We start from the raw sequence: 17342 nt of genomic DNA on the forward strand, positions 1-17342 counted from the left end.
GTTGGCGCCATGTTTGTTCCCATCAGCCTCCCATGCCTGTAGTCATTATTATAACCCAGTTCTGCCTCTCTGTGTGAAGATTCTCAGCCTTGAGTTGGTGTTGTGGGCTGGCAGATAGACCAGCGGTGGTATGTAGAAAGCTGGCAGTAATGAAAGACATCACCGAAGCACAAGTTCTGTGAAATTTTAGTTCACCATTGAGATTTGATCATCCAACAGATGAACTAATATTTAATTCCAGTTGCTGAGGGAATTTGAAGGCTAACACTTCTTTATTCGGCATTTATTCAGCTTTATCCAAGAATTTAAGGACGTGTCAATTATTGTGTGTTATTTCATTAAATGACTTATGTACTGACATCATCTAGAGTGAACTGTCAAATAAGAGATCACAATTGAACATTTTAGCTATTCAGTCTGTCACTCTTGGCAAATGGCATTTTATATCTGAGCTTCATTTGGTCTATATTTGCAAATGTTTTGTTGTAGCAGTTCAACGGTAAGTTTATTATATTTTTCTCACTATAGTTGTTATATATTATATAGTTTGGAAATAGAAGTCTTGAGCTGAGCACAACTGGCCTGATAGTTTGTTTAGCTTTTCATTTTTGTAAACAAATTTCCTGACAGATCTGGAAGTCACTCAATATGAGTCTGTTGAGATTTCACCCAGTATAAATAACATTTCTTATGTTTGTCTTAAAGTGTCAAAGCAGTCAGAGATGATCCACACTGTGATGTGAAGCAAAAGATTCATGTCTTATAAACCATTACATGAGCTGACACAACAGTCCCTTGTGCAGACCTGGTATGACTTTAAAAAAAATCTCCTTATTTTTGCATTTTTAAGTCACTACTTTGAGACATTTCATAATCTTGGGTTTCCTATCAAGGGGGATAGCGTCCGTGGGCCTTTGTGCCTGTAGAGGCTGTGTGCATGTTGACGGCAGAGGGCAGGGCTCCTGTGGTTTGTGGTTGTTAACCACTGAGCCAGAACGTTTGCATGGTGATGTGGGAGTATGAACTCTGGAGCTGGTGTGTGTGTGTGCGCGCGTGTGTGTGTTCTGTATGGTTTTGTCTTCCTCACATTTCCAGCGAGATCTGAAATACACTACAGCGTCGCTGTGACCCAGTTTTAAAAGGCTTTTATCCCTGTTACACAAGTGTGGTTCTGTATGTGTGTGCGCAGTGGAAGCTACCAGTCAGCAATACACCTACAGTGCACTTCAGTGTTAACCTGCTTTATAATAAGGTGCCTGAATCCTAGTGACAGCAGCACAGATATAAAAATGTGCCAGAGCTGCTTTCCCAGCGCTCGTCAAGTATCATTAAAAAAAGAACTAAAAGAACTGTGTGTGCATAAAGCAACACAAGGCGTATTTTTCAATTTCAAGTTATTTTTTATTCTAAAACAAATGTTCAAATCGCACATGGCAGCAGTCACTGGTATTACAGAATTATACCAAAAACAAACATATAAATACAACTGGTCGAATTGATTTTGACGATTAATTTGATAGATTTGACGGGATGCAGTTTCTGATCATGAACACCAGCATGACAGGTTATTGTGCTGCCGCCTAGACAACTTTCACTTTTCAAAATGTATTATTGTGATCTCATGTGGATGATAAGGACCTTATTAAAGTGCTGCTCGGGACATAAACTTTGATACGTTATTCCTCATGAAGCGGCAGCAACACAGGATTTTACTTGCAGTCATAAGGCTGATGAATAAATTCACGAGCATACTGAAACTCAGTTTATTATGTTTTCATCATGCATGCAACATTCCCAAGAAAATCATCTCACAACACTGCCGTTGTGTATTTTTCACATAGTGGGGTTTTGGAAGCAAACTTTAATTTAAAGGGCAACTTCACAAATTTGCAGCTCACTTTGTATGGTGTAAATGAATGTGAATGACTGACTTTGAACTTCCTGATATTAAAATACCTCCCAGCTTCCATCTTAAAACCAGCCAGATAATGTCATCTGAAGGAGGTTAATGAAGGGATTTAAATCATACCGTCTTTTACGCTTGGATAAGTTCTGTGCTCAGTTTCAGGACTCAGACGTGGATCATGTGTCTTCCTGTTTGTTTCAGGTTGCTGCTGAAGGCTGGAATTGACATCAACAAGACCACCAAGTCTGGAACAGCTCTGCATGAAGCTTCTCTGTATGGAAAAACAGAAGTGGTCAAACTCCTGCTGGATGTGAGTTCAGAAGTGATGATACATTGAGAATATACAGAGCAGTGAGGAGGCTTAATATGTTTAAGGTTTAAGATTTCCAAATAAGTATCATCTTAGAAGAGAATCTTCAGGAGATAGGATGGTTGTGCCCACAGTGAGATTGTACCATTCATCTTTTCATAAGCAACACTTCTCTTTTGAGTTCAGCGATGATGTACCATGAGTGCAATCTCTTACAAAACGCCAGAGGGCAAACTGCATATTTTCCAACTAATTCTTTTTACATCAAAGAGACAAAAAAGGTTGAAGAGCAAAATATAAAGACAATGTATTCTGTATCTTGTGTCCCGTGTATGTGCGTGTGTGGCCCCTTCAGGCTGGAGTGGATGTGAACATCCGAAATACCTACAACCAGACAGCGCTGGACATCGTCAACCAGTTCACCACCTCACACGCCAGCAAGGACATCAAGCAACTGCTCCGAGGTCAGAGTCCATGCAGATACACTAGGACAGTCTTCTTTTACTTATCTTTCTCTATTTTATTTTACTTCCTTTTCTTTTTATGGCTTTGTGTATTTTTTTCCACCCCATCCTTTGTGGAGAAACATCAGTGAAAACATATTATAGGATGAATTTAGTATCATATTGACCATCAAGGAAAGAAATAGGGAAGATAGAAGTAGTTTTAGATAGAAGAAGTTTGTATTTAATATGTGAGAAGGAGTAAAACCCAAACATTTAGAAATGGTGATTTTTGCAGTTTCAAAAGTGCTGTACAAGCTCAGACCTCTGAGCTCTGGTCCCCTCTGTGCAGCAGACATATTGAGGTTCACCTGACAGTATAAGCTGTAATTCAAACAGCAGCTGTGTTTAAATTTTGGTTTATGTAACGTTACACTCACATCTATCAGCTCTCACAGCTTCAAAGACCAGACTTCTCACATTCGACCTCAAATTTAAGAGAGCTGTATATACACAGTGTGTGTGTGTGCGTGTGCGCGTGTGTGCGTCTGTGTGTGTGTGTGCATGCTTTCTGCTCTGTAATCCTGCAGTCTTTTGAAGTTCCCTGTGGGAACAGACTGAGGGAATAATAAGCAGTTGTGTTGGAGAAGTGATTTAAACATGGATGGAGAGACTTTCCCGTCTTGTTTACTGGTGTATGGAGGAAAGATGAATAAGTAGCACACACTTGGTCCACATGCACTGTGGATTAATTATTAATGTGTCGTGTTAGCAGCTGCATACAGCAGTCGGATCTCTGAGGAAGGAATGAGTCAGTGTAACAAGAGAAAACATTGTGGATCTGCACGTCTATTCAAATATGTATATTCCTAGTTTTAAATAACATGATAAGAATATATAAAAAGAGAGAAACCGTTATCTATTTCTTCTTTGAATGTTTGCGGATGAATGTATGAAATCTTTGCATTCCCTGAAGAATTACCCCAAGCTATTTGTGGTTTTGTTTGTGTGGAAAAAATTGCTGAGCTCCAGAGGTCTTTAGGATAAGACAGGCAGTATTTTCTTCTTAACTTCCTTCTTTCTTCTCAGTGTGTTAATACATTTCTCAATACTTTATCAGTTTCTCCAACTTCACTGTTGAAGATATAAGTCTTTTAAAACAGCTTATAAAATACATAGTTTCAATTTTGAAAAAAGTGTCAATCTTTTCCTAAAACAGCTGTTCAGTGTATTTCCCTCAAATTAACTGGAATTAATTTCAGTTATCAGTGACTATTTTTAGTGGTGGATTAATCCACATTTAGGACATTTGGTTTTTCTCTTTTTGTCACAACAATGTTTTAGGTTTTGGAAAAGAATTTGTACAAAAGAAGATGTCATATCGGGGTCAATTTCAAAATATTTGTACATACATTTTTAAAATATTTAAATGCATATATGAATGAATGCATATTTCTAATAATATAAAACAATTACTCAGTTATTAAAATTACTATATTATTTATATGTTATAATGTTTTAAATATTATGCTTTTTTGAGTGTCACTGTACTTACAAGTCTACAAATGAACTAAAATACAAGTTGAATGTATGTAAAGTAGTAGACTTTCTTTGGACCCTCCCAAAGCATTTATGACATTCCTCTGAGTGAATGTTGTCAAAGAGTGGACTGAGGGTGCTGTTGGGGGGGGGGGCTTAAAGAGACAGAAATTAAAAAGAGTTTCATCTTCATAAAGAAGTAATACTGCATTAAGGATTATTATACAAAAAAAATTTGAATTGCAAATTGTCCACAACAATTTCAGCAGATCCTTGGAGTAAACATATAAACTCTAAATAATGCATAAAATAATCAATTTAAAAAAATTAAATGATATGAACAAAATACTCTTCGCCAGTAGAATTATGGTTCTTGACAATGTGAAAACAAGTTTAGTGAAGATGTCACTGCACTGTGTTATAAACAATCAAATTTGAAAAACAAAAGAAACCTTTGTGACGGATCAACGACTATTTGTAAAAGCCTTTTTCTGATGCAGTTTTCTGACCTTCCCTCGACAGATGCAACGGGTGTTTTGCAGGTCAGAGCTCTGAAGGACTACTGGAACCTCCACGATCCTACTGCACTGAACATTCGAGCTGGAGACATCATTATGGTGAGAAAAGCATCTCAGACACTTGTTTCTTTGGTAGTTTGAACAGATTTGTTCTCCTTTTATATGAAATATGTGAAGTCCAGTAGGTTTTACATTCTACTAGTAATAGAATGTGGGTATCTAGTGTGTAGATAGTGTGTGTAACATAGTGGATTGACACTAACACATGACACTTTTAGTAGGTTTTGTTGTAGGTTATGCATTATTTAATCTGTTACTAAAACCTATTAATTATTAATAAATAATCATAGAAGGTAGTAATTAAAACACAGATAATAGTCACAGCAAACCAAAAATGAGGTATAACTAAATGGAGATAACACTGGTAAATATGTACGAAAGTAACACAAGCTGGAAATTTTTGCCAGAACTGTTATGTCACAATATGAGCTGAATGAACTAAACCACTGGAAGTCGATCAATATAAAACTTCATTGTGAGATTGAGTAAAGTAAACTTCAGCTTTCACAGAGACAGGTGCTGGCAAGTCCAACACACACACACACACACACACACACACACACACACACACACACACACACACTGCACCCTCTGAACCCTTTCCTGTATTTCCTCTCTGTAGATCGTAGATGTGTGTTAGTGATTAGTTCATCTGATTTGTCAATTAGCTCAAAGGCATTTTCCTCTGAATTTGAAATTTCAAACACAGTTTACTGCATATCAATAAACTAATGAATGTGTGAAGCATCTGTCCCATATTTTGCTAATTGACATTTGATTTCCTGGTTTTCTGTGTAAACTGGTAATAAAATGTTATGCATACAAAACACAATATTTCTAAGTTGATATAACACAAACAGTAATGATTATTCATGTCCATATTGAATACACCTACTTCATAGTATTTCTTATCCAGCAAAAAAGTTTCAAATTCTCTGATTAGAGGAGCGAGCCTCAATCAAAAACTTTTTACCAATGCTGTTCAAGGAGTCTTCAAAACACATTTCTACTATAAAATAAATTCTGAAACAGTTTCATACTGTAGTTTTAGGAACAGCCTCACAGAGCAGTTCATAGCTGGAGCTTAGTCTTATTATTTTCTCAGCCAGTCTGACTTCCTATGAGTGAATCAGGGGGTGAGTAAAGCTGAAGGTGTTTACCTGGAGCTGCAGGGATGTGATGCAGGTGTTCGTCATGTTGGGACTTGTACTAGAGTATTAAACATCACAAAACTGTGCCATGTTGTGCACTGACATTCAAGTAAGCTCTGTTTTTGTATATACAGTGGAAAAATCAGACAGACGACACTGTTGTGTTGCTTTCGCACTAGTGTTAACCCTTTACAGTGGATGGGGGGCTTGTAGTAACACATCTGGCCCACTACAGGTGTTGGAGCAACACATGGATGACCGCTGGAAGGGCCACATCCACGACAGCCAGAGAGGAACGGACAGAGTTGGCTTTTTCCCTCCGTCGATAGTGGAGGTCATCAGCAGAAGAAACGGTCAGTTAAACATAAAAGACAGAAAAATTGCCAACATGTTTGATAACAAACAAAAACTGACATGGAAAACTTTGGAAGACTGTTCCGATTATATACTAATATCCTTATAGTAAAAAAGTCTGGTATTATTTTTCTTTTTGCCAGTCAGTGTCATAATCACCATTAGGGCAAATTTTCATCCACATTTGGTGTCTAGATAAACCTGAGTCAAAATAACTGGCGGTACACGTTAGTTGACATGATTAGTTGGTTCTCTCTGTCATAGAGATAGTATCCAGCTGTGCAGGAATAAGATCTATCAGCGTTGTTTTGAGTCCATAAATGAGAATAAATAATAAAGAATATCACCAGACTGCCCATCACTCCAGATCAGAGACTATCGGTTCATTTGGGCCTTGCTGTAGATTAAAGTCCCTCCTTCACATCCTGATTTTGGAACTAATCGGCCTGCTTACAGACCATCCCATGCTTCACCTCCTCTCTCTTTCCTCTTGCATCCATCTCTCCATCTAAACCACGTAATGACTGACCTCCCCCTTTACCATCAGCTTGATAACCTCCCCTCCCTCCTCCTCCTTCTCCTCCTCCTCTTGTCCTCCCCCATCTTGCCCTATAGGGGGCACCCTTTCCCGGCACGCCTCTCTGCCCACCCAGCGCCAGCAGCTGCATTCCAGAGCCCCCCTTTCCTCCAGCCTCAGCGCCGCCCCTCAGACTGATGACTCCCACACTCTGTATACGTCTCCCACCCATGTGGTGCTGCCGCTAGCCAATGGCCTCACTACCAGCACAGGTATACACACTCTCAGGACACACACATGGTGTAAAGATAAAGAGGGGCATTTATACATTTAACCACGTCAGACCTACTGTACTGATTCTAAGCAAAGCAAATTCCCATCAACTATTGCTACATAAACATCCCAACTTGATTTCCTGAGACCATGGAAGAGTCAACTTCTCTGAACAGACAAGTAGCTTAGTGAGCAGAGTTGTGTCCGCACATACTGTTTCCCCGGGTTAAATGACTGAAAGCCTGTGGGGACTGATCTTTTGTAAAGAATATTTTATAACAAAAAGATTTATTAATCAATTTACACATGTATATCAGCTTAATAGCTCTACTTTTTTTTAACAAACACTTGAAAAAAATATCAACCTCGCCTTCAAGGGAACATACTATGCTTGTTACAGTATATACAATATTTTATTATTTTGTATTTTCTTCAATATTCATAGATAGCATCAGTATAATGTTTTATGGCTCACCAGGTCACTCACTCAAAACATTTTGCTTTCAGTATTTTTGACAGCTCCTATTCCAACATCAAACCTCTGGATTAGAGCTGTGTGATATGAGCAAAAATGTATATTCCAATATAGATAAGATCTGCATTGTGTGGCCTCATAGTGCCAAAAAGATTGTGATTAGTGACGTTTTTCTATCATACCACAACAAATATTTTCATATTGCACAGCCTTAATCTGGATTTATAGCTTTGTTTTGGTTAACTCACTAACTGACTACTACATGATTTGTGTTAGAGGTTCACCTGTAAACAAAATATCAACATTGTTATCCTTCAGCGTTTGAAATATAAGTAAGCTATAAGAATTAATTCCTATTCTAATGTGATCAACAGGAACTTTCAGCAATGTAAAGACTTGCTGGGATAACTGCATTTTATTCTGCATATGTTAGCCCCACTTAGGGTTAACATAAAGTTTCTCTTTCGTTCTTGATGATCATCTTGGACACTCCTCCTGCAGGAGCATTATGTGCTTCTAAGATTAACGTTTTTTTGCAGAGTCTAGCACAAACCAAATTTTGTTCCCATATTACAATCAGGGTCTATCTTGGTCTTTTTCTGTTGAATGAACCCCCGATGCTGAAAACAAAACCTCTTAAATTTCCAGCAGAGTCAAACCTGGATAATGTTATATGCATGTACACAGCAATAAATAATAGTCTAAAGGTGACTGTAACTGTAGCATATAATGGATGTAAACTTTTAAGGAATTATTCAGCTTTAACATCACCAAAAGTTATCACTTATAAACTGCATGAACATAAACATTTTCTTCTTCATTTAAGTTCCCAATTAAAAGATCTCCTCCAACAGAACCCAGCAGAAACATTTTCTACCCCATCCACCCCCCACCTGAAAGTACAAAGTCCATTTGAGTCTTTGTGTGTGACAGGTCTATCTGCAAGCCGCCTGTCTCAGTCTGGATGTCCCTTTGAGGACATCTGGGTTCTTAGGGACTCATGTAATGGTAAGAGTCCCCTGAACAACAGCTTCTCCCCAGCTATTCTGAAGCTGCATCGCTGCGCCGCTCAATGCTCTGCATCAGGACCCCACACACCAAGACCACAAAACGCAACTACTGTGCACAAAATGTGACAGCTGCATTGCCTCTCGTTGTCTCATGTTGTCTTGCACTTAACCTCACATCACCTTGCATCTTGTGTTAAGTTTCCCTTTGGACACTACAGTCAGAAGTTCCATGCTTGTTCTCCTCTAGTGTGTGAGAGGAGAATCCGTCAGAGGTACAAAATAACTATTGTCATGCTTGTTATTTTTATTATCTACGTATATGGAAAACTACAGGTGACATGCAAACGACAGTCATCTTGGTGTGTTGGGTCCATACGCTCGTCTGCTTCAGGCTGAACTTACAAGTCAGTCATCCCCTGTCTTCTCCTCAATTTCTACAGTGTAAAGAAACAGTTTTTAGGTTTTGAATTGAGTATGTCTTGTCCTAGGCATAAGGATCCCCAAACTGCAGAATAACTGGCTACCTTAAAGCCTGATGCTTCTGGCTACATGATTGTTGTTAATGGACTCACCCGTGCTCCTCTGCTCTAGCACAACACAGCTTTTATACCAGAAACCTGCATCCTGCCCGTTGTCACTCCCATTGTCACTCCCCAGTCCCTGCAGGCCTGTTGGCCCTGTCCTCTTGACCTGCTGTGACTCGACAAAGAGCACCCGCTGCTTCCTACAGCCTGACTCCAATCCTCTCTGCTGATATGAGCTGCAGTGATTGATGGTCTCTCCTCCCCACTCCTAGACCTCAGAAATTCAATTTTGTTGTTTTGTGTGCAGCTGGAGACAGAAACAGCGTAGGGAGTACCGGCAGTGTGGGCAGCACCCGCAGCGCCGGGAGTGGACAGAGTACCGAGAGCAACAATGCACCCAATGGACTCCAACACCACAACAGTCACCATGACAATGGCAACAAGGTACAAAATTGCCATCAGACTGATAAGCCTGCATATTTCTGTGGTTTACATAGTGTTTGTACACATCTGGTCCAAACACAAATTTTAAAGTTTGACAATATTTGACATTATAGTGGGATAATCAGACTAAATTACAGTTTTTTTAACCTTGATTTCTATTTAAATCATTATCTGAAACAAAGCTTTCAAAAATCACGATTCTTGCAATATTTCAATTCAATTGACACAAACATTTGCCTAGATAAGTTTTTTGTATTTAAGTTTAAAAGCTGTATTTGCCCCATGTCAAAATACTGGTTTTCTGCGCAGAATAAAACCTCCATTTTAAAACTCGTGGTATAACAAATATCCTATCCAGTTGGTGTTGATAATCGGCTGTTAGCAGCTTGGATTTATTAATATTCTCAGACATTATATAATGCCGATTCACAATTTTACATAGTGATTTCACTCTTGTCAACTACCACTCAGTTTGTTATATGTAATTTTGTGTGTAGCCAGCGCCCCCTGCTGTTGATTCTGGACACTTAGATGCAAGCCAACTGATGTCTGATGCTGCAGGTAATTTTCTTTTTATTATTCTACACAACATTTTTGCTCCTTTTTTCTCTTTAACGAGCAAAAATGTTGTATAGTTCTCCCAAAACATCTACATGTTCTCCTAAAACATCTACACATATTGATGAGTACATACAGTAAAAGAAATAAACTATATAAACAAAATAGTTTTTTTCTTCCTATTTATCTAATAATTTTGATGTAAATAAACTTTCAATCATTTTGAACACTAAACTTTAAACTAGATGCATATTTAATAACAGTATCACTTGGTTCTGTGAAGCAGGTGGGACCTCTCGGAGGCAGACCGTGACAGTGCAAAGACCTGTTGAGCAGAGCTTCTCCCAACAGTTTGTTCGTCCTCAGCAGCTGCTGGAAGGGAAGGTAAAGATGTGCACAGAGACCGTATGTGCACATACAGTCATTTTGTCAGCAGGTTTAATAGCACTTAGGGGGTGTTTCTAGTTTTAAACTTTGAGACCCTTAACAGGTCTGTGACTACAACTTTAATTTTTTTATGTCCATTAATACACATGCAACAGGTTGATGACAGTAATAATTGTTTGTTCACGCTTTATGTATATCTCAGGATGCAGAGGCCATCTATCAGTGGCTGAGTGAGTTCCAGCTGGAGCAGTACACTGGGAACTTCATTAGTGCTGGTTACGATGTACCGACGATCAGCCGGATGACTCCTGAGGTGAACAAACTCACATTGAAGAGTAACTGTGTTTTATGTTTAATTCAACAATAACATTTAATTATAGTTGGATTTGGTTGTCACTTTTTTTGCAGCATTTATCTAAATGTTGTTGCCTGTGTCTGTACAAGATCACAGATATTTCCAACACAGAGTTAGTGCGTTACATAGACAAAGTAAAGCCTGATATACTTGTAAAATGTGTTCAGAATTGATTTAAAGTGGAAAATGTTAGCTTATATTTAATTGTAATTTGGATCTGATTCGCCAGAGGCCACTTGTTCTGACCTTAAACTAGGAGTTTAAAACAAGAGTCAGTAATTGTGTAGCTTATGTGCTGATTGACTAACTTATTTATTTTCTCTTGCTGACTTCACAGGATCTGACTGCCATCGGGGTGACCAAACCAGGCCACCGCAAGAAAATCTCTATGGAGATCAACAACCTGAATATCCCTGAGTGGCTTCCTGAGTACATACCTGTAAGACTCTCAATTGCAGCAGAATACACCTACTTCAAAAGAAAATGATGCCCAATGACCTAAGTGATCTTTTGTCTCTCACAGTCTGATCTGGGTGAGTGGCTCAGTGCCATCGGCCTCCCACAGTACCACAAAAAACTCTCTGAAAATGGCTATGACTCCATCAGCATCGTCAGAGACCTGACATGGGAGGATCTGCAGGAGATTGGCATCACCAAGCTGGGTGAGCAGACATTGTGTTCACATTATGGTAAATGAACATTGGTATGACTGCTTGTATCGGTACAAATTTACACTATGGATGAATTTTACCTGCAGGTCACCAGAAGAAGCTGATGTTGGCAGTGAAGAAGCTGTGTGACATCCAGAGGGCGATGCTTCAGGCCGAGTCGGGTCAAGCCACACTGCACCGCAAAGGCCCCGGAGCCCTTAGTCTGGTCACCATTGAGCCGCCAGATGCAGGAGGCGAATGCTCTTCACCTCACACCCCAAAGATGTTGACCTTCCAGGACAGCGAGCTGAGTGCTGAGCTGCAGACGGCCCTATCCAGCCATTATGGAGGCTGTGAGGATGGTTTGGCTATAAAGAACGCAGTCGGGATGTCTCAGAGCCAGGAGAGCATAGACACCAGGTCCAGAGGCTCCGGACGTTCCCAGGAGCCTCCCACAGCCTCCATTACCCCCCACAGCTGGTCCCAGGAGAGCCTAGATGGGAGCCCTGCAAAGGAGAGGAACCTTCCTGAGGGCTGGGACCAGAGGCCGCTGCCCAAGCAGGTGCCCCTGGGGACAGCTACTGTGTTTAAGTACCCGGCCATTCCAGCAAAGCCTAAACTGCCTGGGTCTCGTGGCTCCTCACCTCACGGCTCCCCGGCCCTGAAGGGTTTCAGCTACCTACATTCTCACTGTGGCTCAACAGAATTGGGCTCATCTTCAAGGCCTGAGGACCACACCATGACCCTGAAAGCACCCAAGAAGCGCTTCCAAGGCACAATTCGCTACGCTCTGTCGGATGGAGAGCCTGATGAAGATGATGAGGAGCCTGCTCTTCCTTCCGGAAACCTACAATCTTACGCCACTTTAACTCGTAAGCCTGGTCGTAGCCAGTTGGCGCGATTACAGTCAAGTTCAGAAAAGAATAGTAACGTAGGAAGGAGTCAATCATTTGCAGTGCGTGCCCGCAAAAAAGGTCCCCCTCCTCCCCCTCCCAAGAGACTCAGCTCAGTGAGCAGCACCACCAGTGGAGAGCTGAGCGACAGCAGCACAACTTCATCCACTGGCGGGGTGGTGACAGACAGTCCAGGCAGCGTGAGGAGCATCACAGCATCTCTGGAAGGCAGTACAGAAGATAACCCCCCTCCAGGTGCTAAACCAAACAATATCCAGCAGGAGCCGACACCTCTTTCCCTCATTTCTGCAGGGCAGGAGCCCAGAGAGGCCACAGTGGTGAGAAGGAGAGTGCAGAGTGAGTGCATTACCACCCAGAACAGCAGCAGCACAGAGCTGGACCGAGGGGTAAAGTCTGACTCTGAGGAAGAAGAATCTAAAGGGCACGGACTAGAGGGATCCTCGTCCCCTCAGAACAGCTCCAGTGAGTGCATCCCCTTTGCAGAAGAGGGCAACCTGACTATCAAACAGAGGCCCAAAGTTCCAGGGCCACCCAGAGCTGAGGCAGTGCTGGAGCCTCCAGAGAAAACAGCAGCCAAGAATCTGGAGGTACCAGAGTTTAATCTAAAAGAGTCAGACACAGTAAAGCGTCGACATAAACCCAAAGACAAAGAGCAGGGAGGAGGATCCCCCAGCAGAGATGGAGCTGAAGCATCTGGCTTAGACTCAAGCAGCAGCAGGCCTGCTTCCCAGAGCCAGGAGGAGGCCAGCCTGAGAATCAGCGAGGTCCGTCCCGAAAGGCCAGCTAGTCCGGCTAAAGGATCTCCTATTAAGCCCCCACTGTCCCCGAAACCTCCTGCTGTCGCCCCAAAACCTGTTCGACACAGTCTGCTAGCTGCGCAAGGTAAGACACCTAAGTTTAAATGATGCCCTGTTTGCCTAAAGTTTAAATCTGATTACATATCAAGAAAAGTAGATTAATAACTTTTTCACGTCAACCGAAGTCTGACTGGACCTTATGAAACTGCAAGTATTAAATACCTTACGATTGTTAATCTGGCCAGTGAACTTGAAATCATTCTTTCTTTCTCTTCTCTTCTGAATACTTTCTCATACCTGGTGATTTGTCTTTATAAAAGTCAATTTAAATATATAAATTTTGGTGGTTTCTTAGGACTCGACAATTTTGACTCGAGACTAGTTGGTAGTTCACTTGGTGTTGCCTTTTCTTCAACAGGACTTTCCTCTTCACCTACCACAGTCAGTGGGGTTCAAAGTGTGGCCTTCACCTCTCCCTCGTCTCCATCCCATGGGCCCCTGTCTCCCACCCCAGCCTCGTCCCCTCAGAGCCCCGCATTAACAGTGAGGCATCCAGTGTGCGTGGTGGGTGCGGGACAAGTCCCAGATTCACACTGTGGTCCTGCAGTAGTTCAGCAGAAACTGGATCAGACCAGCACATCTCTAGAAGCAGCTCTAAAGGCTGTAGAGAGAAAACTGTACCTAGAGGACAGTTCAGACAGGTAAGGTGACATCATGACTCAGATCCTTTGCTTTAGCAAGTAAACAAGTTGTTCATTTAAACGTGTAAGTACAAAACCCAGTCTTCACCAGTCATCCTTTTTCACTCTCGTGGGAGTATTTTAATCATAAATAATCTGAAATGATGTCTGTTCAATCATTAATGGAGAACATCATCAGGATGTTGTTCAGTCTCTAGAGTCAGTAGTTCATCTCCTTTTTACTACTGTTATATTAATATTATGTTTCTTATTTTATTACACCAGCAGAGCAAACACAGTGAAGTCTGCAGGGACAATTCTGGATGACATCGGCAACATGTTTGATGACCTGGCCGATCAGCTGGATGCCATGTTGAACTGAAGAGTATTTATAAATCCTGAAAAAACAAACACACAGTAACCATCTTAAGCCTCAGGAAGTAAAACACGGAAAGAGGAGATGATGGACAGATTTTCCCAATAGTGTTTTTAGCCCTGACTGTGAAGCTACTTCGAAGAACTAAAGTCAAACTTGGACTAAACACCAGCACTTATTTTTCATTGTGCTTCCTAAAGTGGGTCTTTTACTCACATTTGTTACAACAAATGTTTGCTGTATGGATGATTGTCTTTGACTCAACACAAACCTTTTTATCCTTGTGTTGAACTAGACAAACATAAACTAAACAAAGATATAAAAGCTGGACCAGCAGTACATTATAAATATGAGGACAGACACCTGAGCAGATTATTCTAATTCTTGTTAAACACTAATATTGTAAGATGAAAATGTATCTTTTTGACATTAGAGAGAGCTAAACCGCTGACGTCACTTTCTCTCCAGCTTCTGTTCAAGTAGCTTTTTTTGATGTATGTGTAGAAGTGAAGCCTTTCCCTGTGGTTTATTTTAAGATAAATGTTGGTAGAGACCAAAAACAGAGCTAAAATAGTATCAGGTCATTTTATTCTATCTTGTCCCAATGTTGAAACGGTCTATCAGCAGTTTCTGCAGGTTCATCACATTGAAATAAAATAATAAAATGTATTTCTTGTATATCCCAAGGGATTTTTGTAGCCATAATCATTGCTCCTGTCCATACTGGCTGTGATCCCTACATTCCAACACAAATATGTTAGATATAGACACAATCAACATATCTTGTTCTAAAATTGAGATGAAGTTAATACAATTAAGATGCACAAATTAAATGGATATCTTTTGAATATGTTGATAGTTTTTTTTTGTGAAAAACAGTATTTTCTTATGAGCTTCATCTGAGAGTTGCATGTTGGTAGTTTCTGTTTCCTTGCGAAAACAAAAACAATACATTTACACAACTACGAGAATAAGGAACTATATTATGTTGCTCTTTTAAACATTTACTATCTTGTCAACAGACTGTAAGGTTGTGTTTAAAGTCATTTTTAACAATTTGTGTTACTAAAAATGTCAGTGTGCTTCTGAATGTTCTTAGTGCTGCAACAGAACCTGGATCATCCAGTTTCACTTCAGCTCTCTACTCACTATATGCCAGATCATTTCAAAATGTACCTTTGTGATATTTAAACACACATGTATTTTATACTAAGTGATCTTGAGCTTTTGTAATTAGTCTTCCTCTTGGCTTGGTGCCAGTTTTTTGTGTTGTTATAAACTGATTTTTTTTGCTACAGATATGTGTGTTTATGAAGCTACAGAACATATATAAGTGCTCAATGATGATGTTTATGCAAAGGGAAGAGATGCATGTTTATTTCATTTAGGGAGTTGGTCATTGTGTGTACAGCGGGAGATGGCATGTGACCTGTCAGTTCTATACATAGTACTTTTGATATTTTAGCGAAATAGTATTTAAATTAGGGTTGTCTAAATATGTATATTGTACACTTGAGGTATATAAAGGAGCAGATACTTAACCAAAGGTTTTTGTACAGATTCTCCTGATATTTTCACAAATATTTCTTAAAAAAATACAGAATGCTGAGCTGTGGTCCTTCTTGTTATTAAAAAAATATTATGAAATGTTATTTTCTTGTCTAGCTGCAGTGTATGGATAAGGGTTCCATATTTAGCATGAAATAACTCTATTTGATGATTTTTTAAAACTTCTGTGTTTAAATTGTAAAAAGACTGTTAACCCTCTGTGTTTTTGTTATGTCCTATGAACTCATATGAATGAAATGCTCTATGTTGGACTTTATTTCTGATTCTCAGGAAAATCCCTCCTGACATGAACACCTGACTCCTCTATGTTCTCCTGCTCACACTATGAAAGATTAAAAAAGCAAATTAAAAATGACATTTAAATAAACAAAAGTAAAATACAATAAACAGGAATGATAAGCAGTTGATTAAAGTAGTGAGCTTTTTGTCCTTGAAGGTTATTTACATGTCACATTCAACTTATAATTGAACAGAAAATCTAACTAGAATGGGCATTTCCTACAGAAAATGCGTGTGATTGCTGAAAGCCAGCCGCTGCAGCTGCTGCAGCCATCGCCGAATCTGCAGCTCTGAACATTGTAGAAGCAACAGCACTCGAACAAAACAATTGAAATAATTTGCAGTACGTCCAGAGGAGCAATAGAGGCAACACTGTAACATGTGAAGCATTTCATCATGTGGCAGCTGTCCACAAAGAAGTGACAGCACATGAAACAATGAAGTTTTTATTTGCTATTCACCAACTCTCCAGCAGTTAGCAGCTTGTCCAAAGGAATCAACTGTTGCCATCTTGCCCTCTCAACACTAATGAAGTTCTGAAGATAAGAGGCAAAGAAGCATCAATAAAATTTCGATGTTGAAATGAGATTTTAAACACTAGATTATTATAGTTTTGTTCAACGTGCTTAAAAGATACAAAAGGCTCATAATTTATACATGAAAGTGACAAGCTGTTGTCTTGATTTATTCAGTATATTATCTGTTTTCAAAACAGTAATCATCATGATCCCTGATAAATATTTAATATTGATAATAATGTAAGTTTCAGAAGTTACACATAGAAGTATTCCTTTACAATTTCTTTAATGTGAAAAAAACAAAAGGAAATTTTGAAATCAGCAAACTATTGAGAATGAGGAAAACCGGATAGACTAGAATTAGTATAGGAAACTAGGTTTGAGGTTATCTCAACAATGATATTACTGAAATATGAATGCTGTGGTGGAATACATACTGAATTTACTATGTAAGCTGATTGGCAGGTTCGCTGCCCTTAAATAGTTTCATAACCTTTTTTCACATGTAGATAAAGTTGGACATCATCGTTCTGGTCAAACTGATTCATATTAGATGATGTTGTTTTGGTTGTCATCTGTCTTGTTAACTGTGCATTTTTGTTTACCCATTAAATAACTACAATGCCTCTCAGCTCCAGTGTTATGGCAAAAAATACACAGTTAACAAGACAGAGGACAACCAAAACAACATCATGTAATATGAAGCAGGTTGACCAATTACATGTTTACAATAAA

The 17342-nt window shown here is 39.7% G+C and overlaps 1 protein-coding gene across 8 annotated transcripts in view; it reads left to right on the forward strand.

The window, feature by feature from the left end:
• Positions 1–16212, forward strand: part of LOC137099349 (caskin-2-like) — a 65044-nt gene extending 48832 nt beyond the window's left edge. For 2 of the 8 annotated variants that reach the window (XM_067476073.1, XM_067476074.1), the window contains exons 8-22: positions 2108–2216; positions 2572–2680; positions 4721–4815; positions 6163–6280; positions 6897–7070; positions 8480–8554; positions 9388–9524; positions 10022–10085; positions 10366–10466; positions 10672–10782; positions 11162–11263; positions 11348–11486; positions 11582–13270; positions 13604–13886; positions 14151–16212. In XM_067476073.1, the coding sequence (XP_067332174.1) occupies positions 2108–2216; positions 2572–2680; positions 4721–4815; positions 6163–6280; positions 6897–7070; positions 8480–8554; positions 9388–9524; positions 10022–10085; positions 10366–10466; positions 10672–10782; positions 11162–11263; positions 11348–11486; positions 11582–13270; positions 13604–13886; positions 14151–14247 (3403 nt within the window). In that variant the 3' untranslated portion in view covers positions 14248–16212. The remainder of the gene's footprint in view (positions 1–2107; positions 2217–2571; positions 2681–4720; positions 4816–6162; positions 6281–6896; positions 7071–8479; positions 8555–9387; positions 9525–10021; positions 10086–10365; positions 10467–10671; positions 10783–11161; positions 11264–11347; positions 11487–11581; positions 13271–13603; positions 13887–14150) is intronic. The other 6 variants (XM_067476077.1, XM_067476075.1, XM_067476078.1 and 3 more) reach the window with 6 other exon arrangements.
• The last annotated feature ends 1130 nt before the right edge of the window (positions 16213–17342 follow it).

Source organism: Channa argus, chromosome 15, assembly GCF_033026475.1.
Source record: "Channa argus isolate prfri chromosome 15, Channa argus male v1.0, whole genome shotgun sequence".
NCBI classification, from domain to species: Eukaryota; Metazoa; Chordata; class Actinopteri; order Anabantiformes; family Channidae; genus Channa; species Channa argus.